Below are 17,492 nucleotides of genomic sequence, written 5' to 3'. Positions count from 1 at the left end.
AAAGCACATTCCAAGAACAATTCCATGTTTTTTTGAAGAAACTGAGGTTATAAGATTCTTGTTTTCTTGGAGTTTTCTCACAAGCACTCAGAATTCTCACATGACTCCATTCTTGGATTGAGTTCTTATTTTTTAATTTTGGTTTTTGGTTTTTCTTTTTTGGAAGCAGAATTTCTCTGTGTAGCCTTGGCCATTTGTTTGTAGACTGGCCGCAAACTCACAGATCCTCCTGCCTCTGCCTCCTGAGGGCTGGGACTAAAGGTGTGCGCCACCACGTCAGGCTTCTTGAACTGAGTTCTAACACCAGTACATTTAATTTGCATAGCCACTTAGGAAATAGGTATCCCCTATCTTACAGATGATGAAAACATGTCACAGAGACTCAAAAACATGGCTGAAATTCATAGAGCTAATAAGTGTGAGAGCTGCCCTTGGCATAAATTGATAGAACAGGAGGCCAGGACAGAGAGGTACTATGTTACACCGTGCTAGACTTTTTCAATCTCTTACCTTCTCTGTCCTGACTTTCAATAAATTTCATTTATGCTGCTGCCTTTTAAAAAAGAAACAAGCTGGGCATCGTGGCACACGCCTTTAATCCCAGCAAAGGCAGGGGGATCCCTGTGAGTTCAGGCCAGCCTGGTCTACAAAGGGAGTTCAAGGCAGCCAGGGCTACACAGAGAAATCCTAACACCAAAAAGAACAAAAATAAAACAAAGCAAAAAAACAACATGAGAATCAGGCGTGGTGATGTGTACCTGTAATCGCAACACGTGGCAGGAGGATCAGTAGCATATGGTCACTAACACAGGGAATCTGAGGCAGAGTCTGGGATTAAAGGAGACTATTCCCAACAAATCTAGGCATGAATTTGCCAAAATGCCCTCCTTTTCAATCCTTATTTTTCAGTTTTTACATGTACTATCATGGCTTTTTTGTTTCTGCTTAGACATACCTGCTCATCTGAATATTTTCTCAGAAGTTCGTGTTTATAATTATCGAAAACTTATCTTGTGTTACGGAACCACCAAAGGAAGCTCAGTAAGTATATGAATCAACACATGGAAGTTCCTTTCTTAAGCATCTTTTAAAACTCATGAACGTAAAACAGATGATAGTGCCAGGCATTATCTCACCTGTCTCTAGGTCTGCACTCTGTAGGCGAGGGCTGGAGGATCTTGAGTTCAAGGCTAGCCTAGGCTACATCCAGAGACTGAGTCTCAAGACAAAAAGAAAAGAAAACGGCCTTAAATAAAGCTCAAGTAAAACCGCAGATAAAATGGTAATTTTAAATGCTTTGCTGAAATAAAAGTATGATATAATGCTGAATTCTTTGAAATTGAAAGAAAAAAGTATCTTTAGAGCGTATGATTTTGATTTTAAAACAAGCACTTTTGATTTTTATTTTCCTTCACTGATTTCAAATCAATTGAGAAGCCGGGTGGTGGTGGCGCAGGCCTTTAATCCCAGCACTCGGGAGGCAGAGGCAGGCGGATCGCTGTGAGTTCGAGGCCAGCCTGGTCTACAAAGTGAGTCCAGGACAGCTAAGACTACACAGAGAAACCCTGTCTCGAAAACGCCCCCCCCCCCCAAAAATCAAATCAATTGAGATTCATGTCTGATTATATATGAATGACTGTGAAAAATACAATATATCTTTGGTTTGAGTTACATAAATATAGTAATTCTTTCTTAATACTAAATTTGTAATCTAAACTAACTTTTGTTTTGTTTTGTTTTTTCGAAACAGAGTTTCTCTGTGTAGCCTTGGCTAGCCTGGAACCTGCTTTGTAGACCAGGCTGGCCTCGAATACACAGAGCTCCTCCTGTATGTGCCACCAACACTAGGTTTATAGTTACTTACTTCTTTTTGCTAAAAGTCCAGTTAATTGGGGACTAAAGAGAGGACTCAGTGCTGGTTGTGATGGTGCAGGCTTTCAATCCCAGCACTTGGGAGGCAGAGGCAGGTAGATTTCTGTGAGTTCAAGGCCAGCCTGCTCTACAAAGCGAGTCTAGGAAGAAGCTCTCAGTGATGGAAAGCCTGTACTGCTCTTACAGTGGATCCTGCTTTGGTTCTTATCAGCTATCTTAAAATCCAGTTCCAGGGGACCCTGTGCCCTCTTCTGTCATCCTTGGGCACCAGCATAGACATGGAACACATAGAGACTTGTAGGAGAACACTTATACACATCAAATCAATCAATTAATCTTAATTTTTTTTCAACTCATTTTTCTCTAGATACTTCTACAACTAGTAATATCCAAACTTTCTCATGTTTTTAAACATAGTAACTGAATGAACCTGTGTTTGAGGTAGCTTCCTTTCCTTTTATGACAGTGCCCCTAATGGTGGCACTGAGAATATGACTCCGCAGTTGAAAGAAAAAGAAATACTGAGAATTAATGATCTCCCCCCCCCCCCCCAGTTGGTATAGTAAAAGGGAACTGATACATCTCATATGAACAGCACAGTTGGAGTTGGGACCTGATTTTACCATGTTACTCATTTTCACAAAAAAAAAAAAAAAAAAGGTCTCATTTAGACGTTTGTCGACTTGCCTTTTAATATTTTATTCTTCATCTACAACCTGTGACTTTGCAGTTTTTTCAACATGTGCTCTCTCTCTGATTTAGATTAGTATCCAGTGGAATTCCATTCATCAGAAATTTCACATTTCTTTGGGAACAGTTGGCCCAAATTCAGGTTGCAGTAACTGTCATAATACCATTCTCCATCAGCTTCAAGAAATGTTCAACAAAACACCAAATGTGGTTCAGTTATTACAGGTAGTTAAATTCACTGCTTTACCTAAAGATCTATTACTGGTGGTGTGTCATGCGAAACACCTACAAAGATTCTCTGCATTTGTCTTTAATGTCTTTACTGCCTTTGTCTTTAATGCCTTTAAACAGTCTTGAGAGCTTAATTTGACTAAAGTGATCTAGTCCACTTCAAGAGAAAGTTTTATAGAATGTCCTAAAATGCTCATTTGTGACAGTGATACAACAAAATTTTAGGATTTTAGCAGGCAACTGGAGGATCTTTCTGTTTGTTTCTTCTAGGTTTTGTTTGATACACAAGCACCATTAAATGCCATCAACAAACTCCCTACGGTGCCTATGTTGGGCTTGACTCAGAGAACTAACACCGCCTACCAGTGTTTCTCCATACTACCGCAGTCATCTACCCACATCAGACTGGCCTTCAGGAACATGTACTGCATTGACATATACTGCCGGAGTCGAGGCGTTGTGGCCATACGGGATGGTGCCTATAGTCTTTTTGATAACAGCAAGTTAGTTGAAGGCTTTTATCCTGCACCAGGATTAAAGGTAACAAACTTCAGTCTTAGAGAATGATAGAATGAATAAACCTAACCTCAAAAACATTTCCTCTGAGGGAGAAGTGTAGTCCTGTTAGAATTTAATAAGTTGATGAATAAGGTAAGGGACTTTAAAGGAAGCCTTTACTGCTGGAGATCCTCATAAAGAGTCAAATGGTGGAGTCAAATAGTTCCTCAGATAACCCTGTTTTCACTTGTCAGGTAGCTGCTTCTCTTTTTGTTTATAGAGCCATATCTCTCGAGTACCAAGATACACTGTCACTTCCTGAACAATTTTGTGTGTGAAAATGAGTAACAGGGGGCTGGAGAGATGGCTCAGAGGTTAAGAACACCATCTGCTCTTCCAAAGGTCCTGAGTTCAATTCCCAGCAACAACATGGTGGCTCACAGCCATCTGTAATGAGATCCCGTGCCCTCTTGCAGCAGACAGGCACACATTCAGGCAGAACACTGTATACATAATAAATAATCTTTAAGAAAAAAAAAGAAAACAAGTAACAGGGTAATATATAGATTAGTATTCTCGTTGCTGTGAAGATACTTGATGCCCCCTTTGGGCCTACACATGCACCTGTATACGTGCTTCCACACATACACATACACAAGCAAACAAGCAAAAAACCCTAGTCAAAGCGAGGATGGAGGGATTGGTGTGGCTCATGGCAAGGTCTGAGAGCAGGAGCGTGAGGTGCGTTGTGTTCACAGGAAGCAGAGCAAGTTGAATGCAGGTGTTGTACTTGCTTTCTCCTTTCTTTAGTTCCGTGGCCCAGACCCCAAACCTATAAAGGATGCTGTTCCCGTTCAGGATGTGTTCTCCTAACTCAGTTAAACCTCTCTGGAACCACCCTCATAGGCATACCTACAAGTTTGTCTTTTGTGTGACTCTAGATTTGTCAAGCTGACAACCCAGGTTAAACGGTCCAGGACCCGTGTCTTTCTCTTACTTCACCTGCTATAGTAGCTGCCTGGACCATGGTACACAGGTGCCTAAGTACAGGCCATGGGGGGTATTTGAGACCTTATGTGCTTGTCAGTGTTTTCAGTTTCCCTTCATCTAACTGAGAGTGCCTATGTGTAGAATTCTCCGCTGCATTGGGTTGTGACTGCCTTGAACCTTGTGTTACCAGATGTGCTGTACTCATCTGAAAACGCACATACATTTTTGCATATATGGATGACACTTTGATCCTTTCCTGTTTTCTCTTAAATATTTCTAGTAACTCTGATGTCCAACCTCCTAGACTTGGCCTCTACTTTATTTTGTGTGTGTGGTGTCTGTGGTTGTGCTTGGGTGGAGGACAGAGGTCAATGCCAGGGTCTGCCTTTATCACTCTGTCTTACTTTCTTGAGAACCTGGAGCTAGTTGAGGTAGGCTGGCAGACAGCAAGCTTTAAGGATTTCTTAGTGTTCTTTGTTCTCTCAACCCACAGCAATAGGTTACAAATATGTATGGCCACTCTTGGCCTCCATTTCTAGGTTTGAAAATACCAGGTGGTTAGAGGCCTCAAAGTATACTTCTTTCACTTAGCACTTTTTAAATTTCATCTATTTGTCTATAGTCTGTATGTCTATCTTTTTTTTTTTTAAGATTTATTTTTATGTATACAGTGCTCTGCCTGCATGTACACTCGCAGGCCAGAAGAGGGCATCAGATCACATTATAGATGGCTATGAGCCACCATGTGGTTGACAGGAATTGAACTCAGGACCTCTGGAAGAGTAGGTGGTGCTCTTAACTTCTGAGTCATCTTTCCAGGCTCCCCCTGCCCCCCCTTTTTTCCCCTCAAAACACAAGGTTTTTCTCTGTAGCCTTGGCTGTCCTGGAACTTGCTCTGTTGACCATACTGGCCTCAAACTCACAGATTCCACTTCCTCCTGAGTGCTGGGATTAAAGGCATGCGCCCCACACTGGACTTTTTTTTTTTTTTTTTTGAGACAGGGTTTCTCTGTTACACAGAGCCCTAGGTGTCCTGGACTCTCTTTGTAAACCAGGCTGGCCTCGAACTTAGAGAGATCCGCCTGCCTCTGCCTCCCAAGTGCTGGGATTAAAGGCGTGCACCACCGTGGCCCGGCTTACTTAACTATTTTTATTGTTAACAGTTTTTCTCAATTTGCTCTCTTCCTCCAGGGATATACATAATATGTTGTGTTAGAATATTTTCAATGATCAAACATGCTTTACTTAGGTTTGCAAGATTGCTCCAAGTGTAACAACATGAGTCTTATCCATGAAACCCACTTAGTGGAAAGAGAGAACTGATTCCTGCAATGTGGTTTTTTGCCTCTACAGAAATGCTATGGCACATGCATACGCTCACCTGTATGCACATATGCAACACACACACACACACACACACACACACACACACACGAATATATGGGGAATAAACATTAAAAATGTTTTGCTAAAGTAATTAAATATTTTCTGTTTATATCTGTAGACTTTCTTGAACATGTTTGTTGACAGCAATCAAGATGCTCGGAGAAGGTCTGTAAATGAGGATGATAACCCCCCTTCTCCTATAGGAGGTGATATGATGGACTCTTTAATATCACAGCTCCAACCACCTCAACAACAGGTAAATTGTTCCCCTCAAATTCCACTGTCTCATCTTTGTGAGTTCGAGGCCAGCCTGGTCTCGAAAGTGACTCTAGGAAAGCCAAAGCTACACAGAGAAACCCTGTCTCAAAAAAAACCAAGGAAAAAAGAAAAAAGAAATCTACTGTCCCATCTGTGGAACTCCACAGTTTCTATAGGTGACAGCATTTCTTTGTTGAAAGTTAAGAAGTCTTTAAAAGGCTATAGAAGCCTGGGAAATCCTTAGGAAAAAAACATATTTTCCGGTGTATAAGATGACACCCAGCTTTTCCAGATAAAATACAGGTTTGGAATACATCACCTTATAAGACTACCCCCCTCTTCCAAAGCACACCCTGTGCTGCAGACTTGGGGCATGTGTCTATTTGCAGGCAGGGCAAAGCCATCCAGGCATTAAAAAGTTAAGAAGTTTTATACTCCAGAAAATACGGTAGTGACAGAGACAACAAGGAGACCTCCAGCGAGTAGTAATGGGAAAGGAATTGCCCTCAGATGCTCAGACCTTAAAGTAATGAGATTCTAAATGGAAAAATCCCAAACAGGTCCCTTACAGGCTATGAGGCAACCTTGTGTAGAGCAACCTCAGTGTGTTTTGAAATACAGGTTTTTCAAGTCTGTTCACTAAGGCCTGTGCAGACCCAGAGTTTTATTTGAAAGGTTCCAATGCACAGCCTTACAAGCACAGCTCCGAGGCTTTCAGCCATGTTCTGACTCCTTCCCATGTCTGAGAGTTAACCAGCCCTCAAGCTAGCCTTTGTTCTACCCAATTCTCTGTAAATACGAGGTAGTCAGTGATTTTGCACCCCTAAACCAGTGCCTTATGCTCCACTAGTGTGGAAGGGACCTCGTGTGTCAGGGTACAAAGTGCCTTTTTGCTGGAGCCCTTAACAGCCCTGGTTTTAGTTGTATTTCACCATAAAACCTGTTGGCAAGCTTCTAAGGCACATTCTTCAGAGGTGGTTTGTTTTGTTTTATTTTGTTTTGTTTTAAATTTATTTTTTATGTATATAGTGCTCTGCCTGCATGCACACAGGCCAGAAGATGGCACCAGATCTCATTTTAGATGGTTATGAGTCACCATGGAGTTGCTGGGAATTGAACTCAGGACTTCTGGAAGATTAGTCAGTGCTCTTAACCTCTGAGCCATCTCTCTAGCCCAGGTGTTTTTTGTTTTAAAGATTTACTTATTTATTATTAAGTACACAGTGCTCTGCCTGCATTAACACCTGCAGGCTAGAAGAGGGCATCAGATCACATTATAGATGGCTGTGAGCCACTACCATGTGGTTGCTGGGAACTGAACTCAGGACCTATGGAGGAGCAGTCAGTGTTCTTAACCTCTGAGCCATCTCTCCAGCCCCAGAGGTGGTTTTATAAAGAACCTCACTGCTTCTCACCTGGAATGTTTCTCCAGAATAGCATTGTACTATGAATGCACTTGGGTTGTTTCCTGCTTGGCTACTTATGCTTAGTAGTAAGTACAACTTAATGGTACTTGTGTTTTTCACAGCAGGAGATTTTGTATATTATTTCTGCCAGCAATTTATGTTTCTTTCCTCCTCTTTATTTGGTTTTCTTCCCGACATTCATAAAAATCCAAGGCAACCCAGCCCAGTAAGACCCTATATGAATGCGTCTGTAGCCAGAGTGACAGCTATTGACTCAGATGAGATGAAGATGCTTGGCTAACACTGCGGAGGAAGACTTTGCCCAGCAAATTCCAGAGGAGTGATGACGATGATGTTTATTGTGGGGCCCATTTTGTTACATTAAAGTTCTTTCCTGGACTTAATATTGGAAAGAAGTGACTAAGATGGGCTGGATGGTGACCACGGTTAAAGCGACAGTAGAGTCATACTGGCAAATGATGGAAATGTGACCTATTAGTATTTCCGTCTTTCTGAATAAGTCATCCCTTGGCTGTGCTCCAAGGATTTCATTGGTCACTGAAACATGTGATACAGTAGTTTATTAAACATTTGATTTTGCTAAAAATTCCTTTTTAAAATTTTTATTTATTTATTTAAAATTTTTAAACTTTTTTGTTTTTTGAGACAGGGTTTCTCTGTGTAGCCTGGCTGTTCTGGACTCGCTCTGTAGACCTCACTCCTCTGCCTCCTGAGTGCTGGGATTAAAGGCATGCACCACTATACCCAGCTCTAAAAGTTCTTTCTTCTTTGTTGTTGTTTTTTTGAGGGAGAATTTCTGTGTAAACCTTGGCTGTCCTGGACTTGCTCACAGTGATCTACCTATCTCTGGCTCCTGAGTGCTGGTGCTAAAGGCATGCACCACTATGCTGGCTGCTAAGAATTCTATGTACCAGTACCATTTCATAGTAGATATGAATTTTGCAACTGAGAGGATAGTTAGAGGCTAGAGAAAAAGGATTAGAGGTGGGTACAGTAAGGAAAAGTTATCATGTTTACAGAATTTTAGGAAGATTTATTAACTTTTTTTGGTGGGGGGTTGGGGTGGTGGTGGGGGGCGGGGTCATACAGGGTCTCTCTGTGTAACAGCCCTGGTTGTCCTGGACTCACTGTGTAGACCAGTCTGGCCTCGAACTCCCAGAGTTCCGCCTGCCTCTGCCTTCTAAGTGCTGGAATTAAAGGTGTGTTCCACCACTGCCCAGCTTGATTTATCCTTTCATAAAAACTCTAGGGATTCTTTGCTTTTAGATATTATTATTTCTAAATCAAATATATGACAATACCACTCAGAATTCTTGGGAAAAACAACAAAAAAAATCACATTTGACACAGGGTCCCACTATTTGGTCTTGATTGTCCTGGAATTCCCTATACAGACTAGGCTGCCTTCAAACTCCCAGAGATCTGTTTGCCTCTATTTTCCAAGTGCTGGGGTTAAAGGGGTATGCCACTCCAGCCTTGAACTTTCCCCCCCATTTATTTATTTTGTGCACTTGTAAGTGTCATGGCATGTATGGAGGTCAGAGGACGACTTGCTAGTGTCAGTATTCTTTCACCGTGTGGGTCCTGTGAATTTAACTCAGGCTGCCAGGCGTTGTATTTTCAGTATGCGTATGAAAGTCAAACAGAAGACTGAGTTGGAGTGATGGAAGGCAGAATAGTTGCAGATCTTTGAGGAGGCACTAAAGACTGGTAGTCAGTATATAATTTTTCTTCTAGTTTTTTTTTTTTATCTTTTTTTCATTTTTGAGACAGGGTTTCTCTGTGTAGCCTTGGTTGTCCTGGACTCACTTTGTAGACCAGGCTGGCCTCGAACTCACAGTGATCCGCCTCCCAGTGCTGCGATTAAAGGTATGCACCACCACTCCTGGCCTTTTGGTTTTTCTTTCTTTCTTTTTCAGTGTGTAATTTTTTTTTATTAACTTTTGAAGCAGAGTCTTCCTATATTGCTCTGTTTGGCCTAGAATTCATATGTAGACCAGTCTGTCTTATCTTATAGAAAAACACCTTCCTCTGCCTCTTCAGTGCTGGGATTAAAGGCATGTGGTACCACACCTGGCTAGTTAACTGTTTTAAGCATTCATCAAAAGGTGCATTTAGGATTTCTCTGTTTTTGCTCTTTCTTTTTCTTCTTTTGGGGCCAGTGCTAAGTGGCACTCAGAACGGTCCAACTTTTGACATACTGTTGTAGGCTTTGCTACAATACAGCCTCTGACAAAACTAGACTGTCTTTGAGCCTTTGGCAGCAGTGTCGTTTACCTTTATACCAAGAAGGCTGTGAAGACACCCAGATCTGTATGTGGTATGTGCCCAGGCAAACTTCAAGATCTTCCTTTTTGTTGGGAGATTAAAGTTCTTAAGAGATCATCTAAAACAAAGCAGCTCATCAACAAGGCCTATGGTGGTTGCTTGTGTGCAGTGCGGGGGGTACAGCATGTTTTCTTTATTGACGAGTAGAAAGTCATGGAAGTATTGTAGGCACAAGCACTCAGTCGGAACGTGAATGAGTGTGATGCTTTATAAGTAATTGAAGGTTTTTCTCTATTTTACTGTATGTGATCAATACCTCAATACCTGTTTTAGAAACAGACTTGGAAGGTTTACACTTTACCCAGTGTGAGATACACTACTCTTGTATGTGTGCATACGTGTGTGAGTATCTGTATGCCTGGAGATTGGACCAGGAGGATGTACGCTACCATGGAAGTTATATCCGCAGCTATATGTACCACTTTTTAATCTCCTGCAAAAGAAGGAAACAATTAAACTAATGGGAATTGAAAGATTCGTGCCTGATTTCACAGATGTTAGGATAAAAGACACAAATAAAACTGTGGCAAGAAAATGGGCTAAACACCTCATGAAGGGTAGAAGCAGTGATGGTGAAGTAGGTGAAAAATGAGGCCTTTGCCCCATCTTTCCAGTCTTCATATTGGGTATGGTTGGTGCGTATTTTGAGTAGTTCTGTGTCTATATGGTTTCCCATTTGCCAACCAATGAAGCAGTAAACCCTGAGGTAGGTCTAATAAGGGAAAGCTGCATTTAAACTCTCTGTGCTTATCCAGCATGCCAACATTAACTTCTCTTTTTTTCAGCCTTTTCCAAAGCAGCCAGGGACATCAGGCGCTTACCCTCTTACTTCACCCCCTACGTCCTATCACAGCACAGTTAATCAGTCCCCCTCTATGATGCACACACAGTCTCCAGGTAAGATATGACTTATTCTCTTGTCCTCGTCACCGTGTGAATCGGAAACAGACATCACACAGGTGGCCTCAAGCTTCAAACAGATTCCTTCTCTGCCGAGAGAATTGCCTGCATTCATTGTGGGTAGTGCTGGAAAATCCACATGTGCAGTGGCTTAGGAGCCCTTTATAAAACTTGTATTTCAATGCCCAGAGTCAGACTTGTTGCACCACTTCCAGGGTTGCTACTAATATCATGGTGTGCATTAGAGGCTGACATTCATAGGCGTGGGGCCGAATTTTACCTACTGCTTATGTTCTCAAGTAAATGAACAAATTGACAAAGCCATGTCAGCTTATGTAGCGTCCATGCCTGCCCCCTTTCACTCTCTCTTTTGGTTTAGTTTTCTATTTTGAGGCAGGGTCTAACCTTGGCCAGGCTGACCTTAAACTCAGTATGTAGCCAAAGACAGTCTCGAAGTCATGATCCTTCTCCCTTCTGCTCCCTAGTGCTGGGGTCACCGGGCACATTGCCATGCCTGACTCCTTTGTGATTGCTGTCCTACTACTCCTGCTCCACTTGTCAAGCTTGTGACACTGATTGTTCCCCAGAGCCTAGAGTCAGGCACTTCACACCTTATTTGTCCTGACAAAATGGCTTTGCCTGGCAGTCTCATGTGCTGTAAATGTAAGTTTTACTTTTGACTGAATAATTGTGTGGAATCTCTTAAGCCTGAAGTTCAGCAAAGAGCTGGGTATCAGCCCCTGGCTCCCGCTTTCCATTTCTTGAGGGAAATAACCTCTTATCTTGTAGCTCCCATACATAAATCAATATGACGAAAAAAAAAAATCAAACCTTTTATTATCAAAGATACACTAGGTAGTATTGCATGTAAAATATTAGGAATTAGATAATTTTCCCAGGCCTGGTGGTATGAGCCTATAATCTCAGCTATTTGGGAGGCTGAGGCAACAGGACCTCAAAAGTTTCAGACCTTAAGGCAGACGTGGTTGCGCGCGCCTCCCAGCACTCAGGGAAGCAAGGGGGTTGTATCACTGTGAGTTCGAGACCAGCCTGGTCTACAAAGCAAGTCTAGGACAGCCAACACTTCACAGAGAAGCCTTGTCTCGAAACAACAACAACAAAACAGAAAGCAAACAAATAAAAGTGTTAAGACCCCAAAAAAAGCAGAAAAATGCAGCGAGGGGTGCTGGGGCGTAGTTCAGTAGCTTGAATGCATGAGGCCCTGGGTTCAATTCTCTCTCTTTGTTTTGTTTTTCGAGACAGGGTCTCTCTGTGTAGCCTTGGCTGTCCTTGACTTGCTTTGTAGACCAGGCTGGCCTTGAACTCACAGTGATCTGCCTGCCTCTGCCTCCTGAGTACTGGGATTAAGGCGTGTGCCACGATGCCCAGTCCTGGGTTCAATTCTTAGTAGAAGAAGAAATATATAATTTAAAAAAATATGAGAACTGAGTGTGGTGGCGCACGCCTTTAATCCCAGCACTCCAGAGGCAGAAGCTGGTGGATTGCTGTGAGTTCGAGGCCAGCCTGGTCTACAAAGAGAGTCCAGGACAGCCAAGACTACACAGAGAAATCCTGTCTTGAAAAAACAAACAAAAAACCACCTAAAACTATTGAATGACCCAACTGCATCAGTCCTAGGTAGGAGCCTAAGTCAACTTACCACAAACACACATGCTGGAGAGATGGGTCAGAGGTTCTGAGTTCAATTCCCAGCAACCACATGGTGGCTCACAACTTTAAAAAAACTTTTTAAAAAGTATGGTAAAGCTGTTGATTTTTAGTACATCAGTCACTTAAAGGATGTTCTTATCATTCAAAGCTATATTTAGAGGAGGGCTTGGGGTATGGGATGCGTGATACTAAGGATGGAACTCAAGGCCTCACACATGTTAGACAGATATTTTACCAGTAAGTGACATCCTCAAACCTTAAGTTTTTCCTAATAAATTCAACAGACACATTTACTTTAAAATTTTTACATTGTGAAGCACAATTGGTAGCCTATGGGTAGCAAATCCGTTAATACAGATGTGTACGTATAAGTCTGCATCCGTATCAGGAGTGTGCAGGAACCTGCAGAACCCTTTCATCTGAGAGATGAAGGCGTCGGGCTTATTTAATTCATGCAGTCCATTTGTGAATGAGAACAGCATAAAACACTTAGACCGCTTGACCTTCCCGCTGCTACTGTTCAGCTAGGCTCATCTTGACAGCCTCTTCCTCCGCTGCATGCCTCTCTCACAGCCACTCAAATTGCAGTTCAAGTTATTTAAAGGTTTTTGTTTTTCTTATTGTTTTTAAAGTCCTGGGGGAAGAAAGCAGGCAGCCAGGTTTTTTTTTTTTTTAAATGTTTAAATTTCTTATTTTTTTAGATGCTGTGTGTATGTGGTTCCTCCTTTTAGACTCCCCAAAAGTCTCCACCTGGAATGACAGGTGTGCTGAGTCTTACCAAGGGGTCATTCAGGCTTTTGAAAGACTGTTTGGTAGAGGACTGGCTATTTCTGCCCTAGAGATGCTCTGCTTGCATCCTTCACCTTGACATGGGTTAAGATGAGACCCGATGGATGGCTCGAAGCAGGCCATATGCAAGGACACAGCTGGGTAGGTATTCCAGGCAGACACCATGTGTGTGGACCATGAGGTCCTGGCGCACACTGTCCGGAATGGCCAGAATAATGCGGTGCCCTTCTCATGAGTTTGATCTTTACTGGATCAGCCATGCACATTTGGATATTACTGAGCCACAACTGAGCTCAGTTTTCATAACAGAGGAGCTGATTTCAGGGCTACAGAGGAAAGTTCTCTGAACTCTGTGGTTGCAAAAGTCCTAGAGATGTCCAAGTCTAGGTATGTGGTAGACAGTTGGCTCTGTGGGAGTCTGCACCTTATTGGAGCTTCTTGGACCACAGGTTGATGATTTGGAAGTTGTTCCCAGCATCATTAAAGCCAGAGTGGATGGGAGAGCCTAGCCCCTGTGAATACCAGGGGTGAAGGTACAGCTGGGGAGGATACAGGTAGATAGAGACCCAGCACCCCAAGGGTATGTCTCTAGGAAGAGTAGAGACTGTTGTATACTAGGAAGGGGAAAAGTGAATTTTGAGTGATTATAATAGTAGACAGGTATATATTGGTTGCTATGAATATGCCAAGCCCTATTCTAAGCGTTCTACTTATTTAATCCTCACAGCAAACTTATGGCATAGGTCCCATTATTATCCCTATTTTATGGAGAAAAACTGAGGCATGGAGAAGTTAAGTCACTTGTCAGATCATACAGCTAAATAGGTAAATATAACACATAAAGGTTAATCAACTTGGTTGACATCTCTCTCTCTCTTTCTTCCTTTCTTCCTTTCTTTCTTTCTTTCTTTCTTTCTCTTTTTGTTTTATTTATTTGTCCTCTGTGTAGCCTTGTCTGTCCTAGCCTCACTTTGTAGACCAGACTGGCCTGAACTCATAGTGATCTACCTGCCTCTGCCTCCCAAATGCTGGGATTAAATGCGTGCTCCACCATTTAAAATCATCCTATATTATAGTAAAGAGTTTGAAGCCCGCTAATATTGAATGATAATATAGCAAGTATTTATATGTTGAGTTTGTAATGCCCAAGTTGTGAAACCACCAAAGGCCACCAGGAATTAGCCGGATGCAAATTACACAAGGTCTCTTTTATTAGTCAAGCTCAGAGCTTGGACCATGAGCCCCCTCTTGAGGAGGGAAGATTTAGCCCCTAGTGCTAGGGGAACAGGATTTTTAAAGGAAAAAACTGCAAGTGGGGAGGGGGGGGTAGAGAGGGTTGTTTCTAAGCCATTCCTAAGCCTTGCTGTTACGTGATAGGTTAGAAGGGCACAAGAAAGTTACCCTTTAAGCTGATTGGCTGGGGGACCAGGGCTAAGCAAGGGGATCAGGGCCAGACCGCAGGAGGGAAATTATTGTTTGTTCTGGTCACTGTCATGTATAGCTCTGATTGGTTGCCCCCAGGTGCAGCTCCTAGGCATGGATTGCTAGCTGTGTGTTTATTGCACTCCCTGGAAGCTGAGGGGTGGGGGGAGGTGTGAGGAGGGTCAAGTTCTCAGACACTGAACACAAAATGGCGTTGGTGTGGTCTCTACAATAATCCCTTCTGACAGGTTCATTGAATACCCAATCATGGGTCTTCCTGAAACTTATTTTTCTGAGTTGGCCTGTTGTAGGGCCAGGTACTGTGTCTTTTCTCATTATTAGCTGGATGGCGCCCAAACTTTTTGTGATACAAGGGGGTACAAAGCATAACTGGTTTAAACAGAAATGAGAGTCTATTTTTTTTTTATAGCCATTTGTCTCTCATGCCAGAGAGTTGTCCTTGACTTAGCATCTCAGCCTGTAACGAGAGAAGATAGGCGGAGTCACTCTTGTCAGTAACTTCTTCCTGCTGAAATTAGGGGCGTTGTTATCATTATCGGGGCCTAGAAAGGCTGAAAAGCTAGTCAAAGGATAATGGGGCACTTTTGTTTAGCTGTTCCAGTTGAAGAGACAGGGAGTAGTCATCTCTGGTTTACATCAGCTTCCAGAAGGTCCAGATCTGAGCAGCTCTAGATGGAGTCTGTTAGCCAGGTGAAAATCTGCTGAGACAAATACAAACTAGGGACAGAAGTTAAAATTATGTCTATAAGACAGATGGAATAGGCTTATGCCTTTGAAACCCAGTAAAAGCATGAACATTTTTTTTTCAGTCTAGAAGCCTTGATATTAACAATAGATCTATCTTCTAGCTGTCAAGCTACCATTAGCTCAGCCATCAGTGTAATCAGAGACCTGAGAAGGATCAATTGTAACTTAATATATGTATTAATAAAAATGACAGAGATGAGTAGTTAGTGATATCCCAGTAAATAGACAGTGTCCCAGTTGTCTCCTGTGGCAGCATGGCTCGATGGACAGAGAGAGACAGTCTTGTATCAGGCACAGAGAATGAGAGGCTGTTTCTGTGGAAGGTGAACATGGAAGAGACTGACCTCACCTTGTGTTCAGCTGTGTGAGACAATGACTCTCCAGGTGTCCAGTTGTCCACAGTTAGGCTGATCCATAGCAGACTTGGGGATAGTTTTGCACCGTGGCCAGAAACCACAGTCCAGGGTTGTGTCCAAGTCTTTTGAGACCTGGGGAACTACCATTATGATCTGCAAATCTCTGTTTTTATAATAAGTTTACACATGTTAAATGCCATATTCAGTAGATCTCTGACAAGCTTGAGGGTCAGCATCTCTGAGCTGAATCCTTGTTTGTCTTTAGCTGTGTGCTGTAAACTATGTCTTAACAAACATAAAACAGAATGTTGTAATACATAATCTTTTTTAACTGAAAATTGACCATCAATTTGTATCTCTCAGTTACATGTAATCATTTAGTTATTTTCCTCTGTTTAATTTTGAAACAAACATCGAAGGCCAAATAAATCTCATCCTGCCAATCAATCATGACCATAAGCACAGTTAAAGATTTTTAACCATATCTAATAACCAATAATTTATAACCAAAATATACAGAACACAATAAATTTATACCTTTAAATAAAAAAAAAAGTTGAATCAAATGTATTGTGGCCATATATGTTAATACATTTAAGATAGAAAAAAACCTTTATTTAGCAGCTGTAATCTTAAGGAAAAAGTACCTTGTCACCTGCTGAACCCAATGGATACAGGCAGGAGCTGGGGTGGGCTGGGGGGGGGGGGGCAGGGGGAGCGGTGCAGGCTTGCAACCAGAATGCAAGCTGGAAAAAGCTTTTACCAAGGCTGGACAGCAGCCACCCAGAAGCTCTGTCACAAGCAGGTGGGGACTATGGTGTGCCACTGTTGGCTTAGCGCTCAGGTGTTTTGAACCAGCAATGGGTCAACTAGCCCCCATGTTTGTGTTGGGGGTCTCCAGAGGGACAGGCTCCTATCCCCAGTACTTAGCAGCAGCCAAGTGTTCAAGCAGGAAATGGGAGGCACCAGGCTTAAGCTGTCATGCTTTTAGCAGGTAGTGGAAAGCATTGGCCAGAAATGGCATCTTAGACCTGGCCCATTTGTAGAACTGAGATGGCTGCAAGCAGACAGAGACACAAAAGGATCACATAAACAGAAATGTACTGGTATGGTGAACAAAAAGAACCAAAATTTAGAACAGCGAACTGTCCCAAGAACCAGCGGGCTCTGTCATGTTCCACCAGAAACCAAATCCACCAGATCTGGTCTGGATGTCTTATATAAGATATTTAGTCACAAGAGTCACACATAGGGGGCTGGAGAGATGGCTCAGTGGTTAAGAGCGCCGCCTGCTCTTCCAAAGGTCCTGAGTTCAATTCCCAGCAACCACATGGTGGCTCACAACCATCTGTAATGTAATATGGCGCTCTCTTTTGGCTTGCAGGAGTACATGCAAGCAGAGCACTGTATACATGATAAATAAATAAATAAATCTTAAAAAAAAAAAGAGTCATACATAGAAAAAAAAAAAAACAAAGCTCGAATCAGACTTCCTGATGCACACAGGTAGCAAGAAGTTGGCATCTCACCACACTGCAGGAGTGACCAGCCCAGTATCCCAGACAAACTAGGTTGAACAAGGGCCAATTTGTTGAACAAAAAGCCATCTTTTCCCCGCTCCCTAGCGTCCACTGACAAATTGTGTACTCTGGCTCTAATTTCCTTAAAGTGAATCAGAACTAAGTCCAAGGGGCTAGAAGTCGGCTGTCTTACTTTGTTAGTCAACGTCTCAACACAGAGTAGACAGAGTACAAATTACACAGACACTTTGAGTCAGTTACGAAGAGAAATACTGGGCTAGAAAAACTGGGCTAGCTGCCAAGAGATAGCTGCTGGTAAAATCAGGTAGGTAGCTTGGAAACATGCCTAGAGCCAGTAGCAAGCAGAAAGCTGAGCTGCTACCAGG

The 17,492-nt window shown here is 42.5% G+C and overlaps 1 protein-coding gene across 4 annotated transcripts in view; it reads left to right on the top strand.

Annotated features, from left to right (window-relative positions):
• The window catches only part of MED14 (mediator complex subunit 14), a 96,931-nt gene that overhangs the window by 64,676 nt on the left and 14,763 nt on the right, over positions 1–17,492 (top strand). For all 4 annotated transcript variants that reach the window (XM_084790802.1, XM_084790803.1, XM_084790805.1 and 1 more), the window contains 5 exons: positions 950–1,041; positions 2,635–2,787; positions 3,064–3,333; positions 5,786–5,923; positions 10,466–10,577. In XM_084790802.1, coding sequence (XP_084646928.1) covers positions 950–1,041; positions 2,635–2,787; positions 3,064–3,333; positions 5,786–5,923; positions 10,466–10,577 — 765 coding nt within the window. The remainder of the gene's footprint in view (positions 1–949; positions 1,042–2,634; positions 2,788–3,063; positions 3,334–5,785; positions 5,924–10,465; positions 10,578–17,492) is intronic.

Source organism: Acomys minous (genome assembly GCF_964271855.1).
Source record: "Acomys minous genome assembly, chromosome: 7".
NCBI classification, from domain to species: Eukaryota; Metazoa; Chordata; class Mammalia; order Rodentia; family Muridae; genus Acomys; species Acomys minous.
This window is presented reverse-complemented; position numbering and strand designations above follow the sequence as displayed.